Here is a 19468-nt window from a genome sequence, read left to right on the forward strand (position 1 = left end):
GGAACATAAACTCACTCATGGCATAAATGAGCTTTGAAATAATTATGTTTACCTGTGTTTGCTTGTATTTTCATCATCCATTTCTTCATCATAAAGCGTGAGGGTGCATTGAGCAGATATTCAGACCCATCACGGAGCCTGAAGGTTAACATGGAGATGACAGAGGGTTCAAACACACAGCTGTCTAAACCTAAACCTAAATCTATCACTGCCTTTCAATCTGTATAATTTATAACATCATCACTGCAATTGAGTCGTTATTACAGTCTCACCGTAGTCGAAAGCAGTTGGGTTTTTTGGTGTACTCTGGTGCAGGTGAACACTCAGCTCCCATGAGGTTCAGCGGCAGACCACATGCAGAACTCTGCAACACAGCACAGATTGATCATCATTAGCTTCATATTATCCACTTCAATTATTTATCATTTCTGTTCTCCTCAGTTTGCTGTACTTCTTTTCCGCTTACCCTCAGTGTATCCTTTCTCTCCTGGTAGAAGCACAAGGTGTGTCTATATAGGACAGCATGGTAGGAGTTCCAGCCTCTGGAGGTCGCCTGTGAAAATAAGATAAGCGTGTGTGTTGCTGACTGCGGGCTTTACATTTGCTGACTGTGCCGCTGGCTTAAACACTGAATGGGGCTGTTCTTACTTTCTTTCCACCCAGCTGCAGCTTTTGCTTCCTCTCGAGCGTTCCCTCCATTGACTGCAGCTCAGGCTTTCCACTCTGTTTGAATTAACACTGCGGTCAATGATACAAGCTGTATTTGTTATATGCAAAGAGCTACACGGATTGCATGAAGTCTCACCAGGGTGAAACAGCGCCCTCCTGTGGCCATCAGCTGTTCTTGCTTCTCCATGTCCTCCAGGCTTTGTGAGGCTTTTCTTTGGCAACAGGCCCCATCCAAATCCATATGGATGGACAGTAGACTCATGGACTGGTCCTGTTTAGAAAGAGAAGTTTCCACAGTCATGACTGATGAAAAAAATGTTACTTGTTCATGCAGTTGTGTTATCTTTAGTATCTACACAGCAAAAGTGCTAAAAGCTGCTTGCCCCAATTACATGTTGACATCTTAAGTTTTGCAATACATATTTCATTACATACAAATAACTATTGGTATACTAATTAATATTGAGTAAACACTAATTTACACTAATTAAACTTCCAGTAGATGAATCAAGTGTGTTTAAGGGTCACTTCACCCAATTTACATAAAATATATTTTCTCATTAACCTCTAGTGCTATCTAGACATGGAGATATTTTTGGTTTTATTTATCTTGGCTTTGAGATATCAGTCTTTGCCACCAGAAATCTGCAGTTGTCATGGTGACCACTTTATTTCTTTGACTTTGTTTGTTATACAATTTATTTGTGCATGGTTTAATGTTTTAATGAACTGCCAGATGGGCCAAAGACAATTTTCCACCTCTGAGAACAATAAAATAACCAAGGTATTGTTTCTGGAAAGGGACGTTAATGTTAGTTTTTTCAAAATTGTTATTTCTGAAAATGTTTAGAGCACCACGAACAAAATTCTATTCATCTCCTTTGTACTTTGGTGAAAGCAGAAATCGTAAAGACCAATTTCTCAAAACCTGGGCAAATAAAACTTAAACAGTCTGCATGGCTGCGGACCAATATGGGCGAGTGAACTGACCCTCTAAAGGGAAAAGGTCAAACAGGACAGTGTCATAGGTGTAGACGTCACAGTATGTCAAACTCTGACCTCACCTTCAAACAACCTGTGCGCTCATCCACCTCCTCCCCCACATTTGCCTCCTTCACCTCCTGTTCCTCCTCCTCATCCTCTCTGTATTGATAAATGTATCTCTGATTGTCGCCCACATCCGGCAGCTTCACTGGATCAGATGCTGTCTCATTCACTGTCACTGCAGTCTTGCTGGCTGGTTCCCTGTTGGGAAATGCTGCCCACGACCTCCTGTCTCCTATAGCCAGTGGAGGGAGGTGACTTTTGGGACTCTGGTCCTTGTCATAACCAAGCAAGCTCTGAATGTGGGACGGCAGTCTGAACTCTGCCACGAGGAGGTTGGGTGCAGAGGCTGTGACCAGGTTCCTGTAGAGCACAGCCGGTGTCTTAGGTGAAGGCGACCGAGAACGAGGCTCTCTGGATTGGTCTGAGGGTACGGTGTCTTCCTGTTCGGGCTGGTACATGATGTCTGAGCAGATGCTCTGTCTGTAGTTAGTAGTCTGATTCCAGATGTCCTCCAGTTCTTCTTCTTCCTCTTCAAACTGCTGATGGTCGAGGTGGACAGGCTCTGTTTCTAGCTCTGCGGTGTCTGGAGACAGGCCTGAGGGTGTTACACTGTTCTCTCTTGATTTAGTGCAGTCTATACCTCCCACTTCAAGGGACATGAGCCTCCCCACTACTCCCTTAGGCTGCAGGATATCTGGACATGGTGCATCAGTGCAAAGCTTGATGCTGCTGGAAGTGGAGATACCAGAGTCCACTGAGTCCTGACGAACACTCACACTCACTGTTGACTTCAGATTCACTACCATGTGAGAAGCTTGGCTCAGGCACTGAAGTCCAGGGCTCTCTTCACGCACACTATGAGGTCTTGCAGTTTTGTGGTACTGGTGTCCATTTAGGTCGCGAATGAGTGTGTGGACACTAGGGCACTCATGTTTATGTGCAGCTGTACTTTGGGCTTGGTTCACATAAATAGGGAGCTGAGAAGGCTGGCTGGTCCCATCCCTGTCAGCTGTACTGGTTTTAACCTCGGATGACATTTTATCCCACTCCTGTTCTGCATCCTCCTGCAGACTGAACTGGGTTTTAGACAGGTCGTTGCATGGTACAGTCTGATCCTCATCATCACGCGCGGAAAGAGGAGGCGGTGGTTGGGAACTCTTGTCCACATCAGGAAGAGCTTTAGCTCCAACTGTCGAAGTCTGTGTTTCAGAGAAGATGAAATCTGATGAACTGTGTGTGATGGCAGGAGTGGGCCGAGTCTGTTTGAAAGAGCTCAGGGCTGAGTGTCTCTGGGAGTGGGGGTCCGGATCAGTCCCTGCTCCTTTTTTGGACTCAGGGGGGGCAATTGTGATGATGTCCTGAATGCTGGGGATGAGGGTCATGTCCTTAGGTAGGTCAAAGCTCAGCACAGAGCCCAAAGAGAGGAATCTGCAGTGGCTTCTCACCTGGCTTGTGGAAGATAAAGTGGTTGGCCCTTCTGATACAGCATAAGGAGTAATGCTGTATTCTCCTGAACACTCTGTATCAATGTCCCTCAACAAGGGATTCTTCATATAGGCTATAGCGTCTACTCCATCCCCACTGGCTGGGCTCTTTGGTGAACTCTTCTTCCTCCTGCCTTCCTTCAGCGGCCATGTATGTGTGTCATATGTGATTGTCTCACAGGCATAATGAGGCATCCCTTCTGTTTGCTCTTCCACCCCCATGATTTTCTGGATAGTGTGTCTGCGAGCATCTCTCTTTCTCTTTCTTTTCTTGCCCATTCTCTTGAGGCTGCTGAAGATGGAGCTGCTGCCGCTCCCCATCAGAGGGTGGAAGGTTACGTTGGTCATCTGAGGTGCAGGTGTAGAGGAAGATGGCGAGGAGGATGAGGATGACAGGAAAGTAGGGGAGGCTGAGGCTCCAGAGCGGCTCTTTTGGCGGGGCAGGGTGATACTCTCATACACGGGGGCCGCAGCCAAGTTGTTATCTTTGACATGCAAGTAGGTACTTACCTATAAAGAGAGAGAAAAGGATATTAGGCATGTGCATGAGCATGAGCAGTCATTTCACTAAAGCTGCAAATGCCTTATTGTAAATGGTTATCCCCAGAGAGACTCATGCGTGCTGCAGGCCAGAGCCTTGCAGCTCTCTGCGAGAACAAGAGCCGTTTTATGTGTTACAGATGAATGATGACATGAGAGCAAAACTGACTAAGCCAATCAGCTACTTTTCAGTGACAAACATAAGCCTCTGTTTCTCTACACCCCACTCATCCAAGAAAACAATGGATTCAGGAATGTATGAGCCTCATACAGCAACACAAATGTATAAGAAACAGGAAAGACAAAAAAATTAGATGAAAGGACAAAAGAACATGGACATGATTGCACTCGTACACTTGCAGGACTTAATCAAAATCATATGTGGCTGCACATGCCGTCATAGCCAGCTGTAATGGCTTGACCTTTCAACTCTGTGACTAATCTCTTGTTTCTGTGGAAGCCCCAGACTATAAATCATGGTGTGCAGTCTGGGGGCCTTTCTTTAAAGTTCAGCAATAGTTCCGTGTATAATGGCCTGTATTGGCGCACTCCTACTGGGAGCCATTTTGGAGCACAAGTTTCACAGGAAGTGAGGGTGAGGTCACTTATTATACACAATTGTGGCAAAGCCACGGAGATCCAAACAAGACCAGGTTTACATCATGAGCAGAGAGAGCTTCTGTCAACATTCACAGCAGGGAGATGACTCTGTGTGCTTTCTTACTCATCACCCTCATTCTGTCTCTCTCTGTCTGTTTCCAGCTCTAAAACCTGGCTCATCGAACAAGCTGAGGTCCAAAGAAAAGTTTTAATGTCGGAGGAAAGTTGGATTATAAACACACTGATTCACTGTTTGTTTTTCTGTTGGGACTTAAACCATTCATCTCAGTTTACACAAGACAAGCTGAAAGGGCCAAGTGACAACTGACAGATGATTGCAAAGGTGGATTCACATTCATTCTAGGAAATCCAAATTATACACATTTGTTTTCAGTGCCTCAAAGTTACTTAGTAAATACCTCGTTAATGAGGCTGGACTGTATGACAAGTTACATGACTCCTTTAAATGCAAACACTGCTAAGAATATTCATAGTCTATTCTTAAATAAAATGCCCTCGAACATATTTTGCAATCCATTTCTTCAAGCCACTTTCATTTGAAGAAAATGAATCAATTTCGAAACATTTTAATACAATTTTAATATAACTGAAATAATCTTTTGGGTTGACTTAAAACTATATATTTGGTATAAATTCAATGTATAGATTATGGTAATTTATGACAAATTGGTAACAGGATTTCTCTCTGAAAACAGAGCAAATTATTGTTCACTAATTGGAGATCAGATGTATCACTGTATTTCATTGATTATTTTTATATTTTAACTAATGGATTGTGAAAGTAGCACCTCTCCTTTCCCATCCCACTAAATATCATAACATAATATACTTCATTAGAAACAGACTTTACTTGGTTTTGAATTTACATTTATGAGTGCGGTTATGTGGGAAATCTGACAGTAAAATGGTTTGTTGTCTTTTCTCACTTTTCTCTCATTAACTGTAAATTTTCTAGCCACAATGTCTTTGGAGATGGTGTGAGTGCAGATATGATTGCACTCTGGCATGACTTATTTCCTTTTACTCATGGTTAACAGACAAGGCAACAACGTGGGGAGGCAGTATACCGACTGTACCTTGTAACAGGGTTAGTAGAGCATGCTGCCACCAGAAAACAACTACACACAGCATGCATCCCCAGCACACTTCGAGACGCAGCATGCAATTCCAATTCAATCCGCGCAATTTACCTCATTTGCACTCTGCCGATAAATCTTTCTCTTTCGCTTTAAACTACCCAAAGTATTTTCCAAAAGCCCCTGGCAGCGCCTCCAAAAGTTTTTACAGGCAGAAGATTGAGGCACAGTGGGCTGAGGGAGAAAATGGGGAAAAAGGAAGATATGAAGGCCAAAGGAGAGGGAGGAATGAACAGCAGCAGACAGTCTAGGAGGGAGATCCCATGCATGTCATTACAGAGAATGAATGTTACTGAATTGTCCTTTAAGAACAGCAATAAATATCATTTGTTTCAGTACTTTTGGGGAAGAAATGTGTGTAGCCAGTAATGCTGATGTTTCGTGACTTCTAGAGTGAAGTGATGAATGCATTTCTCACCCTGTGGACAGGCTCAGAGGTGTCCTCCACTACCTCATCAGTCCTAGCAGGTGGGTCAAGCAACTGAACTTGGCTGTCCCCTGTGTTACCAAAGCTAAGGATGAGGTTGACCGTGCCCCCTAGAGTGGGGCTGTTTGGCTCTTTGAGGACCACAATGGAGGGTTTGGGAGACTCTGAGGAGGAAGCCTCGCCCCCACGTGGTCCAATACTGTTCATGACCTCGTACCCATCCTCTATCTGCTTCTCCTCCTGTTGTCCAGTTTGTCTGGGCAGGAGGGATGAGGATTGGCTGTCTCCTGCTGCCTTTAATTTGTCTTCATCAATGCTGATGACTGGGGACTGATGGGACTGGTAGGCCTCCAGCTCAGGAGCTAAACTCTGTTTAGGAAGCCATGAAAAAAAGAATTAACAGAATGTACATTGGTAGAAAATTATTCAATCTATAGCACCAATGTTTTATTTACGATAGCAGGAAACATGTTAAACGAGACACTAGCATTGTTTCCCCCACTCTTCATCAACAGCCCGTCTTCATCTTTCAGTCCTTCATTTTTGAGGTTTTGTGATTTATTATGTGATTATTATGATTTTGTGGTTTATTAGTTGTTTTACTTTTCAAACTTTAAAAAAACAAACAAACCTCGATTTGTGAAATATGACACTGTACACAAAGGGCACAATTCTGTCCAAGTCTATCCCTATAATAAGTGCCTTTCTGCTCATGTACCTCTGTTAATGGGGAGTACATTGTGGCCTCAGAGTAAATGTTATCTTGTGAAGGCTCCTGTCTGCTCTTCTTGTGAAGCCACTGTTGTTTCTGAGCCCTCCAATGCACCAAGATCCATCCAAGCATACTCCTCAGTTCTTCCATGCGTTCTCTAACCTGCAAGACATTACACAGGGTTTGTAAAAGCAGAAAAAAAATAATCAAACAATACATTCAAGGATCACAGTGAGTGCTGCTCACCATCTGTGTGAGGTGGTGTTCTTTGTCTAAAACGTCCCTCCCTGTGGCTGCCAGCTCATCAAACTCCTCAAACTTTTGCTCAATCTGTATGTCCAGCTCTGCAGCCAGGGGCCTCTGCCCATCTTTCCCAAGATGCAAGGCGGTATCTGAGAAAATGCATGACCTGGTGTCTTCTGTCCATGAGCTATCCAGAGGAGTGGGGGTGGGGTAAGAGGGGGTGAGGAGACAAGGAACAGGGCTGTGAGAAAAGCCATACATTCACAGAACATGAGAATGACCAGACTCCCTGATAGGACAGACATTCATCGCCTTGTCACACTCGGCCCAGGAAACTTGTGCTGACCTCCTCAGCACATCTTAAATTATACATTCCACCAGGGACCTGTACTTGACAAGTAGAACATCCTGTTCTTTCCTTGAAAAGATATTGTAATGGGCAGATGTTTTCACAAAGAGCATTACAAAAGAACGTCTGGCTCAGAAAGGGGTCAAAGCATCCCCATGCCCTGCTTACATCATGGCGAGGTAGCTCCTGAAGAAGTCCTGGAGCTGCACAAATTCCTGCAGACGGGATTTGTTCTCCGTCACACTCTTTCCCAGCTCGGTCCAGGCCTGCAGCATAGCCTGGATCTTTGCCCCGAGTACGTGGACTCTCTCTGGGCACAGCTCCTCCAACCGAGAAGCCAGGTTCTCCATCTCCTTCACCTCCTCCCTGATGATTTCATAGTCAATCTGTGGAGAATCAAAGTAAAAATCTATCATCTCCCATCAAACCCGGTATCACTCAGACAGCCTGTACCAATTGTATCTCTGTAAGACTATGACCTCATCCCCATAGCTTTATGCATATTATTCAGCTAGAGACCCATATGGTCTACATATGGGCTGCCACGCTATAGCAAGCTTGCAATCTTGACCATTTTTTTCTCCCTTTGACGAGGCAGTAATTAATAGAGTTGAGGGTTCTCTGGGAGTAATACTTCATAACGTTTCTCAGCTACAGTAAGCTTCAACAACACTGAGTTGCGAATGCCTGTCTGCTGACGGCACAGTTATTTCAGTTTAGGAGATTAGGTCATTTCTGCTCTTCAATGGTATCAAGTCCAGACAGCTGTGTGTGTGTGTGTGTGTGTGTGTGTATGTGTGATAAACATAACACTGCCCAAAAATGACTCACACAGAACTTTACCATTCCCAACCTCACATCTCCAACCCCATGACCCACGGAGGCACATACACACCCCACCACATTTACTCACAAACACACACACACTTTGAGAGCTTACAGAACAGTGACTCACACAGGCATAAATAAATATCCTGTGTGAATAATAAACTTTTGCACGCTCTATGTGTGTATGTGTGTGATTGCATAGCACAGTTTATATAATAAATTAAACACAGCACAAAGCGGGGTGGGCTGGCCCTTTTTTAGATGTGAGAAAATCTGGCACAACAGGAAACACACTGTGGAACAATGTGTTGGAGGCAAGTGCGAGAATGAGGGGGGGGGGCTTCCCTTTTTTCATTACACAGAACAAAAAGTCCAGAATCAAGAGTCAGTGGAATGGAATACTGGATCATATTAGCACCAGTGAATCATTATAAATGTTTACACCAAAATTACGACATGTGCCAGCATCTTCCTCTCACCTCCAGGTGGTCCTGCTTCTCCTGCAGAGCTTCTAGGCCGCAGCGGTCTGGCTCACACTGGACAGCCATGTCTGTCTCCCTCTCTAGTATGTCCAGGCTGAGCTCCTTGCTGCAGCATAAGCACTCCTCCACGCGCACTGCCAGGCTGGCATGCTGGTGAGGCACAAAGTCATCATGAGTACTCGTAGGATGCCATTAAGTCATTATACTGCACTGTGTATTATTTGTTTTCCAATGAGAGCCACATTGCAAATTAGTGTTTAAAATGCTGTCAGGAAGTCCCCTCCAGGCATGTGTGTATGTTCTATTTTGACATGTGTACTGATTTTTTTTACCAAGAATAAATCGAATTAACGCAAAAACGCTCATGTGAAGGGGAGTGGTGGCTCGTTTGGGGCCTATTAAAGTCGTAGCCACAGACAAAAGGAAACCAGATGTGGCACTATTGGTTTGTGCAACTGTTTGTGACAAAAGTGGAACGATTTAAAAACCATTCAGACTATTCAGCATCGTCTAAGGTCATTATAACTTAACAAACATTGTGGCCACAATCAGTTCTAATAAACTAGATGTAGAGCTCCCATATGCACACGTCTAACTGATTCCCATCTCCTTACCTTGCTCAGCAGCTCCTGGATGGCCTGGTCATGGCTCTGTGATCGGCCTCTTTCCCTAACAGTGTCATTCAGCATCTCTACAGCCTCACGTAGTTCCTCCACAGGGTCCCCCATGCTTTCTATCAGGGGCTCACCACTGCTACTGCTTTGTAGTCCAAGCAATGTAGGAGCTGAGGAAATCTCACTGTGGAGAGGCTGTTAGGTACACAGACAGAAAAATTGCTATTGATTAATCTACAGTAGTTGAATGAATGGACCATTATTAAAAAAAAAGAGGTCTGTTTAGCCAAATAATAAAAAACACTCCCCATAGTGGTCTTTAATCAAGCAGATAGTTTTGGTTTTATTTGCTCAGGTTTATATTTATATCTATATTCATTTCTAATGCCACCCAATACAATGGAAGTGAATGGAATAATGTTTTAATTAAACTGAAAAATTCATCAGCCACATCTGTATCCAGAAACAGAGTACCTATTACGTTGAGGACTATATGTTCAGTAGAAAGTAGTTCTGTTCTAAGGGAGATCTGTGGATTATTGAGAGGAGTCAGGACATTGTTTCTGGAAAGGCATGATCCTGTTGAATCTTAACTGTTTCATTTTTTTATACTTTGAACCTCATGAATGAAATTCCATTCACCTCAATTTCTTTGTGATCGAGGCAGAAACCTCACAAATCTGTATTTTTTTTAGAAACAACTATAGTTAAATTCGATTTTTTTTATTTAACTTTGGCCAAGATGAACCTTTGAGCACCACCTTTGGTAAAATGTTTCTCACCTGGCCCAGGCTATACTTGCAGCCGTCCTGGCTCTCCTCCAGCTCCACGCGCTCCAGGAACTCGGTCAGCATTCGTGTGTCCTGCAGCTCTGAGCTCTGCTGGGTCAGGGCACTCTGGACACGGTGGTACCTAGGAAACACACCAGCAGGAATGTTTCAATGACCAGCTACACCTTAACTGTAATCCACATCCTTATATACAACCCTACATACTTCAACAGAACCACATTACACAGACCACAAGTTACCATACTAGACCACTGTTTATGTAATCATATATCATGTGTCACATAAACATATCCTGTACTTCAGGGCATGAAGGTACTCTGTCCGTGCAGAGTTTATACTTGGGATGGTAAAGGCAGCAATTTGAAAGTGTATTTTTTCCAGAATAAATGAGCCTTAAGTTGCTTGTATGTAGTGTTAAATAATGACATCATCCCAACTGTCTTACAGCTGCCCAGTGAGAGCCTCTACCTGCATCAATGGTCCCTCAGACTGCACCAGTGTCCATCCCTGCTCCATATAACACCCCCACCCTGGAAACACTTAAACCAAGCCCTTTCCGTTTCTTTATTTTCTTTGGTCAGCTTTGTGTTCTTTACAGAGTCTGAACTTGTGTTTATGGACATAGGTATGTCCTGTAAAAAAGGCCAACATCATAAGGTTTTACTGAGAGCCCATGGCAACAACCTGTCTTTCGAGGGCCAACCAAAGAGAGGCGTCACCTTGCAAACATGGAATGGGTGACTCTGACACACACTGACAAGCTGTGGGTGAAGTGCATGTCAGGACTGTGGGGTAGACCTCACTAAGTGCTGCATGAATCACAAATGAATAAACTTGAGAGTCTTGCAAAGAATGAGCGCATGGAGAATATTTTTTGCCAGGTTAGAGAAAAAAAGCAGCTCCTGAGATCTATGGATATATATTTCTGTGGTTTATGGGGTGAAATTGTTTGTCTTAAATAAGAACAGGGGATTTTATGAATAAACTCTTCCATGTTGGATTACAGACATGGTGAGTATAAACCTGTGACCCCTTGGAAACACTGACAAAATTCTTACTTTATTTCCTGACCACAGTGATGAGCAAAAACTACCAGAGTCTGAAGACTCATCCATAACATCTTCCATGATGAGAGACATCAAGGCACCCCTGACCTTTCCCTCTCCTCCTCTGAAAAACTCACTTTCTTTCCACCTCCTCCATGCGTGCTGGCAGGCATTGTGTGTGTGGGTGACTGTGGCTGTGGAGACGGTCCACCTCTTGCCTCAGAGCACTGAGCTCCAGGCTGCGTGCTGCCACTTCTTTCTCCAGAAGACAGCTCTCCCTCTCAGCCATGCTCATTGTTTCTGGGTCACCGGCTAGCGCAGATTCCTTTATGGAAAGCTCCACGGACTCCAACCAGGCCTCCAGGCTGCCCAGGGCCTGGAGCACTTTTACAACCTATACAGTAGAGAAGCAGACAGGCGAATAATGTAGAAGTTTTGCTGCTGTGATCTGCAAGTAATGTGGTGTGCAGTGAAGACAAACAGAAGTAATGCACTGTACAAAAGATATAGTAACAGGTACAGAATAACTAATGGAAGTAGATCATGCTCTGACCTACACCTTTCTACTAAAAGATTCACACTTTCCAACTAAACCATCAGTCTGGGTAAATTTGTAGCCTCTTTCCATCTCCTTATTGAATTATATGGAAACTTGAATTTATGTCCCATGAATTAGCCTTCATAAATTGGGGATCTATCATACAGACTCTACCAATTAAGGTAGTAAAGATGAAAGTAGAGGAGCTTCTAACCATGAGTGCATACAGCCCGGGCTCTGGGCCAGCATAAAGTGTCTCACAATGGGAGGACTGATCCAGAATCATCCGTCATAACCATAAAGCTCCCCTATAACTTCAGAGGTGAGTAATTGCCTCAGTATGACTCAAGAATTCAACTGCTTGTTGTGAAATATTTTATGAATCTTACCCTAAAACCAAGCTCCTCTGAGGCCTGCAGAAACACAGCGTTCCTCTGGTGCCTCCTCCGCAACTCTTCCCACAGGACTTCCAGCTGGCCGAGGAACTCCTCGATCTTGGCGCTGCCTGGGTGCTGTGCACGGACCAGTCCGTGGCCCTCCTGAGGAAGGAGCATTAAACTGATGAGAGCATGTGATGATTTAGGACTGGGAATTTTGTTATCAAATATAGACCTAATCTGAAGCTTTGGGTACCTAAAGCTGTCTCAGTAGAAATGTCAGCTCGTTATTTGATTAGTACACAAACCAGACCTGTCAGGGTGCCCGGTTTGCAAAATATGGGGAATGTTTTTATTTAGGACATTCATCCAGTGCTTATGTTTTAAGAGAAACTGAATGTGACAGTGTGCCTCCGCTTACCCTTTTGACCACCTCTATCCTGGCTCTGTTAGTGAGGATTTCTTGTTCCAGAGTGTGTTGATACCTCCTGGCAGCCTCCAGTCCCTCAAAGCTGGCTATTGAACACACCTGTGTGGCCATGGACACGTTGTCTTTCAGCCAGGACAGAGTCTGACGTGGAGAGAAGAGACAAACAGGGAAAGAATTACAGAGGGGAACAATTTAAATGAGGAATATCTGATTGCAACGAAGATGGCATTTAGTTGCCAAGAGCTACAGCAACCAGGATCCAGGTGATGTAGCCCATCCTGACCTTTAAGCACACTCAGCATTTGTTAAAAAAAAAATCAAGACAGTTACTGGAAACGAGAAAACAGTAGCACACAAGTCACACTTGAACACATGACAACTAAGTCTCATTTAAAAATGTGACATAACGTCTGTGGCTAGTTACAAGAAAAGGGTGTAATAACCGATGAGTACAACTGCATTGCTGACTTGACCATTCATAGTAATGAATTCTGAGGTTGAGCTCACAGGATTTTACGCAAGATGAACCGTTTCTGTGTCAGCATATGTTCTGTAGTGTATACAGACGCTTTGGAAAGGTGATTTTTGGTGTAAAGGGAAATGCAGGTGTGCCCAGCAGGGGTCAGGTCACCTTGTCAGCAGACACGGTGAACTTCTGAAGCTGTATGTGAAGCTGTGGGTGGCCTTGTGGGACAGAGGCAACTTTAGGCTCTGCTCTGGGCTTCCTGCTGCAAAGAAAACACAGACATGTGACTCCAATTATGACTTACATAAAGACCTCTCATTATGTAAGTCACAGAGAGAGAGGGAGAAGCCAGGTTGAAATGTCACCTTTCCCCCTTCAATTGATGTCTGACCATGACATCATTTGCACGGCCAGGGCTGTCTCCCATGGGCGAAGAGGTGTGGTTCACTGATTGCTGTTCCTGGCTTTGGCTGCTCGGTGTTCTCCTACCACTCCCACATTCAACAATACTCTGTGGATAAAAGAGCAAAAGTCTCTGTAGGAAAATCTAAAAGATCAGCAACATGACATGTGAGTAATGTTTTGCTTTCTCTGTCAGCCATCCACCGAATAAATGTTGACGAGATGCATAAACATCTCAGATGGAGGATTTCATGCTATGACCAGTCACTAGACAATGAGGCATTGCTATAGCTCACTGCTAATGTGAATGTTACAATGTGGCTGGAGGCTGGACAACATGGACAGCTGCCCACAGTAGAGTCAAGTCTCTCCTGTAAATTACCCAAAAGCACACTTTCTTTCAAAGGTTGGCTATTCTCAGTGAAATAACCCAGACCAGGCTACAGATACAAGCAGCTTTTTCTGTTTGACAGCATCAAAGTTTGTAATAAAATACTACAGATGGCAGCAAATGTTTAAATAAATGATAATTGCTTTATGAATGAACACATTACACCTAACAAGGTTGCCAACATGTGCTATACCACTTTGATGACTAAAAAGCACCAAAGAACCATTGCAGTTGGAAATACAACCCTTTCTTTAAATCCCCTATGCCCAATTCTCATTAAATACAGCAGTGTTTTTTCTTTTTCTGATTTCCATGGCTGTCCACTCTGTCTCTGTTTAGAACTATGCAGTGGAGTTTTTAGAAAGGTCAGTGCCAGAGCTACAGACCTTGTCTATGTGCAGAAATATATTAAAGACGTCAACAGCCACTAAGCCTCTTTTACAACCATCTGAGTATTCTAAAGGTTGGCCAAAGGGCTCTGCGGTTTCCAATGAGAGTTACATGTATCTGGACTATTGCAAAGTAGGATATCCTGATAGTTGGTCTTTTTACCAACTGCAGTCCACTGCAAAAGGCTGTCTTAAACACTGTATTGCAATAGCGTCCAACAGGACCAATGCAGCAGTGTGTGTTTGATAGAAATATTTTTTGGTTTGATTTTTGGTACTGTACATACTTGTTTGTACTTCTTCCTATGAGCTTTACATACCAAATCTAGTTGGCATAAATATAACAGAGAAAAATAAACTATGAATTTACATTTACTTATGCTGACATTTCTCTGTCTAACTGTATGAATTATGCCAACCATGCTGTGTCAATTGTTCTATATAACATAATGTCTTTTACATATGCTAGTAAAAAAGTGCTGGCACAAGTAAGCTCTCTAACAACCAACAAGGCAAATATGCATCAGTCAGTGCTTTCAAATTAAAAAAATCAGAAATGCTGAATTTACACAACAGCCAAAAAGCACAAAACATCCATTAATAATAGTGTTTTATGGAGTAAATTTAATTTAATCATGTTATTTTCTGACTGGGCTTATAGAAGACGTGAGTCAGACAGAAAAGTGTCGCCTCCAAAATTATGCGAGAGATGCAGTAAATTGAAGGGGTCTAACATCATTTACTAACATGCCAGCCATTTTATAGGCAAGTCTGAGTTTCAGAGAGGCACATTATCGGCCCATTTATGTGTTCAAGCTGCAAAACTAACATTCTACTGTGATTCATTTGACGGAGTTGATAACCATCACTGATATCTCCTCCTCAGATATTTGCTTCTGTCTTTAATCTTTCACAGTGGCTTCCACTGTAAACAAGTCCTGTGGTGCACTCAACATCCTACTCAGCCATATGAAAGACAATTACGTCAGCTGCAGCAAAAAATAGCCATTTACTGATTTTCTATGTCATATTCCATGGTATTCTGTGTTTTTGGCCTCATCCAACCATCTCGTATTTCAGCATACTTCTCCCTATCTGGGTACTGTTGATTCTTATCTGTTTTCCACTGAGCTCCTCTTCCCCTCTGTGTCTTTCTGCAATGTGCTATGAAGTGATGTCAGCCAAGAACTATCACTTAGCACCAATCCCATCTGGTCTGCAGCCCCAGCATCTGGCTACAATTAGCCTGAGAAACAGACGATAGCCATGTTTACCTCCAGAAACAAGAGGCCATACCACTGCTAACACAGACATGGACATTTAGATTATAATGCATGTACCCATGCACATACAGACACTAAAACATTTACAGTTACATTTAACTGACAGAGTTAAATTTCACCAGAGGTGGAGACCACGACAAAGAAAGTGTGCTAATATGTGTTTGCAGATACACTGCTGTCTACCAGCACGTATGCAAACGTCTCAGAGTCACTACAAGCCAACAGACCTGTGCGGCTGCATTTCGAACCCTTAAAAATAGGCTACTGTAATCAGTTCAGCACACCCAGAAGCTGAAGTTAAAGCGCTGCGAAAGCATGTGACAAATTACTTTTACTGTTCAACTGGTGGTTATGCCTGGCTCTGTGTTTGGCCAGGTTTTGTTTGGAGTCCATAAAGAGTAACAAGTGGAGCTCCCACAGACAGTGCACCCAGGTAACTCCAGCTCCCACTGTAATAAAGAGTACTAACTGCACTGAAAGGGCTCAGGATGGCCATGGAAACAAGCTCAGTGCCCATTGAGAGAAACAACTGACTGAGGCTTGCTGGCCTGATGGGCTCCTGTCACAGGTGGCGAGGCCACAAGGCCAGTAACAGCCTAAAAACAGGGAAATAAACTGAACCAGAAAAAAGGGGAGAATGGAAAGAGTGAAGTTTTCTCTCCTCAAGCATCTGGGCACTTTCTCACTGGGCAAAACAAGGCCAGAAGCACAGCAGGGATTTCACGAGAACTCAGGGTCAACAAAAGGGGAGGAACATTGCATTATGGGATACCTCTGGGCTGAACCCAAACAGCCACTGTGCATTCACTTATGGATTGTGAAGAGATTTAATGTGCTAACTTAAAAGACTAAATATACACATAATTACTGGTTTTTAACATACCACACACTTAAGTTTCTGAACACCTCCTCTTCTAAAAGACGCAAATAGTATTTCCTTGTAAGTTTATGGGCAGTGGGATTACTATAAGAGCACCCATGTGTTCAATAAAATGCTGGTAGGCCTCCAAGATGAGGAATGTTGTATCTGAGAAATCCACATGCTCTGCAGATAGACCACTCACCCTGGATTGACCTACAGACCATCTATTAGTACAGTATTAATCCAATGACTGTGTACTTTTCTTAGAGTGGTTGAAAGCCCAAGATATTATTCTACCATAAAGTACAATGTTGGGTTGACAGGAAAAGCATATTTGCTCTGGCCCACCGTTCAACCATGCTGTACAGTCACGGCTTGACATTTTTCGTGGAAACTTATGTAATTTTTGTGCCAGGGTAAATAACACCTCAAAAAGCTCTTCCTGTGACTCCTACAGAGCAATATTCATAAAATTTACAGACTAAGGTTCTTGTGAAGAGATAGAGAGGTCTGGTGGTAAAACAGAGAGCAAAGATATATATCCCTCTATTCTATACAGCACTGGGCTCTGAGTTTTAGAGCCAAACTGGTATTCATCCTAACCACCTTATCAAGGGCTTCCTCACGCACTGGGACATCAGATGATGTTATTAAGTGCCACTAACTAGCTGGTAGGATGGAAAACCAACAGTATGTTGGGTGCCAAGAATAGAAACCACTGCTCTATAGCACATCTGACTCCAGAAATACTGTTATTTAGTAAAAACCTGCTGAAATTGTAAATCAGGCATTTTCCAAACCAAGGGACAAAGTGCGTCATTTTCTGCAGCCACAGATGTCGTAACACTGGAAGAGGCTGAGCTCATCGTTTGCCAGCACTGATGGCGTTGTTCTCTCCCAGTCAAGAGCCACAGTGTGGTTTCTCCAGTAATAGAATGAAATACCGTAGCTACTCACCACACAGCCTTTCAGTCGATTCTGCTCCTCCTTCACCTCCTTTCCCATGATCCTTTGTGGCTCCGTTCCCACGTTGCAGTGGGGTTCTCGGGCCAGTGTCAGGGGGTCAGCATCTTCCCTGGTGAAAGCGGAGCCAATGGGAGAGAGTGTGTTCCTGTCACTCCTGCAGGACGAGCAGAGCAGGAGGTTACTGTGGTGCTGACGGCAGGGCTTCAGAGGCCCATGATGAACTCCAATTATGGCTCTGAAGTTTTCTACCAGTGTTTGTGTTATTTGGTTTAAATAGCCATGAAACACAGCTGATAAGACAGATGAGATGATGTAATGTTTGGATCTAAAGATAGCCCACTGACATGAGAAGCTCTCAGCCTGAGAAATATTTGGAAAGCAGGAGATGTTGGAGATGGATGTCAGAACTGTGGACTGGAGTATTATTATGTACATGGAAAATGTTCAGTCTTTTTGCGCAGGTAGAGTATAAGGATTGCAATGTTATCCGTTGGCGAGTCCAACGCTTTGAGGCAGAACAAGATAATATGAAAACTATTGGCCAGACTGATATGAGATTTGTCATGAATATTCATAGTCCCCAGAGGATGGATCCTAATGATTTAAATGCGCTTCTCTAAACAAAGTTACAAAGTTTAATGATCCCCTGACCTTTTCACCATCACTTCCAATTTCCTACTTTTGCACAAAAAGCATCAAAAATCCAGGACAGATTGTCTTGAAATGTACTGATGCTTCCCAGAAATTACCTTTTATATTTTTGGACATTATTTAAAAGAATGCCACATGTTTTACAACACATGCTGTAGGGATGTAACAGTACGTCAGTAAGACTGTCAGTAATTAGGTGTGGACCCCAGTGCACAATCAATGTGTCATTTCTTGTAGTTTGGTTCTCAGATTACCACATCATTTAAATGTGGCTGCGCTCATTAAGTGGATATTGCTTCTGGTAATATAATGATGAACAGGTCTGAATTCTTACTGTAGGCTATTAAAGTAACAATAAATCTGTTTTACAAATGCTGTAAAAAATCCAAAATATTCTTGTAAACATGTTTCAACTTGGATTTAGCAGACTATTCAAGGTGATGGCAAGAGTTTAATAGTGAGAAGAGAACAAACCGTGTTGCCAATTTAACTCAGTGAGCCAAGACATTATTCAACTAGTACAGTAAGCAAACATTTTGTCAAATTCCAGTGCAGAAAACCGAATATTATAAACCAAAAAGTGTGTGGTGAGTGATGCTACGAGTGGCAGGCGGTCTCCAGACACCCAGATGGACCGGTCCTCCACTTTGCTTATAATTTTTCAGTGATTCAAACCCAAATCAAACATGCCTAATCAAGAGAGAGACAGAAAGCTCATTTTCATTTGGAAAACCTCTTCTAGGTTTTGCCAGTGCAGATTTTTAATGTCGGGTACCAGATGAGTAATTACACCAAAATACAGTTCCAGCTCAATGGAAACATGTGGACCAGTTACTGGGTGAAATGGCGCATGTATTCACAGGGCCACCAAGTTTTCTGTGGTATCCTTGGCCTGTTGTCTTACCTTAAAACCTTCTGAAGAAGTGCCCAGCAGTCCTTCACCTCACTCTGCTTCTGTGTGACGCCAGCAGCCAGGGCGGGATGGAGATTAGACAGCTGGGACACGCTAACATCTAGCATCTACCACACACAGGCCTGTAGGTTAGTTAGAGAAGGCTTCTGCAACGCACTTTCAGGATCTGACCAACTGGTGCTGCTTAAAGTAAAAAGATGTTTCCTACCATGATTTGACTGGCAATGTCACGGATTTCTCTGTCTCCGAAGCTGTCCAGCTTTTTGGATGCAGATATGCTTTTCCTCTGAAAGAAAAGATACAGAACAGTACAAGTGAGTAAAATGTGAATCACAGCTCTAAGAGGAAAATAAACAATTAAGCTGCCAGGGAATTTTACCATGTTATTAATAGCAAACACTGTATTATCAGCCTGTTGGTAGAACGAAGACACCTCCAGTGCCAGCTGAAGATTTTCATGGTAGTTTTTCAGATGAGACTGGACCCTCAGCCACCTACACAGACAGCAGATGGCAATACAGATAAGTTCAGTCTTCAATTCATCTTTAGATTGAATATGCTTCATGCAACATACCAGTTCAACTTAAGAGACAAAGTGTACATTTTATTGATGTGTTTCCTCCTGCTGGAGATGTTTTTGCCATCTGTCTTCCCTTGTTTCTCCAGTTTTAGGGCCAAGTGGTTGATCTCCTCATGAAGGTTTCTGTATAGCTGCTCATCCTGCAGGGAAACAGGGGAACACAGTCCAACTATGACCTCAGCTGTCTTTACCATACACCCTGGGAGACAAATTACAGTCAGCCATAGATAA

The 19468-nt window shown here is 43.3% G+C and overlaps 1 protein-coding gene across 1 annotated transcript; it reads right to left on the reverse strand.

Annotated features, from left to right (window-relative positions):
• Positions 1-11: 11 nt before the first annotated feature.
• LOC111220790 lies at positions 12-19071 on the reverse strand. The gene is made up of 22 exons (XM_022744011.1): positions 19037-19071; positions 18866-18943; positions 18649-18764; positions 17085-17247; positions 13166-13311; positions 12966-13062; positions 12326-12475; positions 11917-12066; positions 11127-11383; positions 9935-10064; positions 9153-9347; positions 8536-8688; positions 7397-7614; positions 6883-7066; positions 6643-6798; positions 5916-6293; positions 1734-3710; positions 806-940; positions 649-723; positions 467-553; positions 273-364; positions 12-138 (listed from the first exon to the last, which is right to left on the reverse strand). The coding sequence occupies exons 1-22, from the start codon at positions 19037-19039 to the stop codon at positions 12-14; spliced, it is 5067 nt and encodes a 1688-aa protein (XP_022599732.1). The 5' UTR covers positions 19040-19071.
• Between the last annotated feature and the right edge of the window lie 397 nt (positions 19072-19468).

The sequence above is a fragment of the Seriola dumerili genome, unplaced genomic scaffold (assembly GCF_002260705.1).
Source record: "Seriola dumerili isolate Sdu_G_001 unplaced genomic scaffold, Sdu_1.0 BDQW01000073.1, whole genome shotgun sequence".
Classification (NCBI taxonomy): domain Eukaryota; kingdom Metazoa; phylum Chordata; class Actinopteri; order Carangiformes; family Carangidae; genus Seriola; species Seriola dumerili.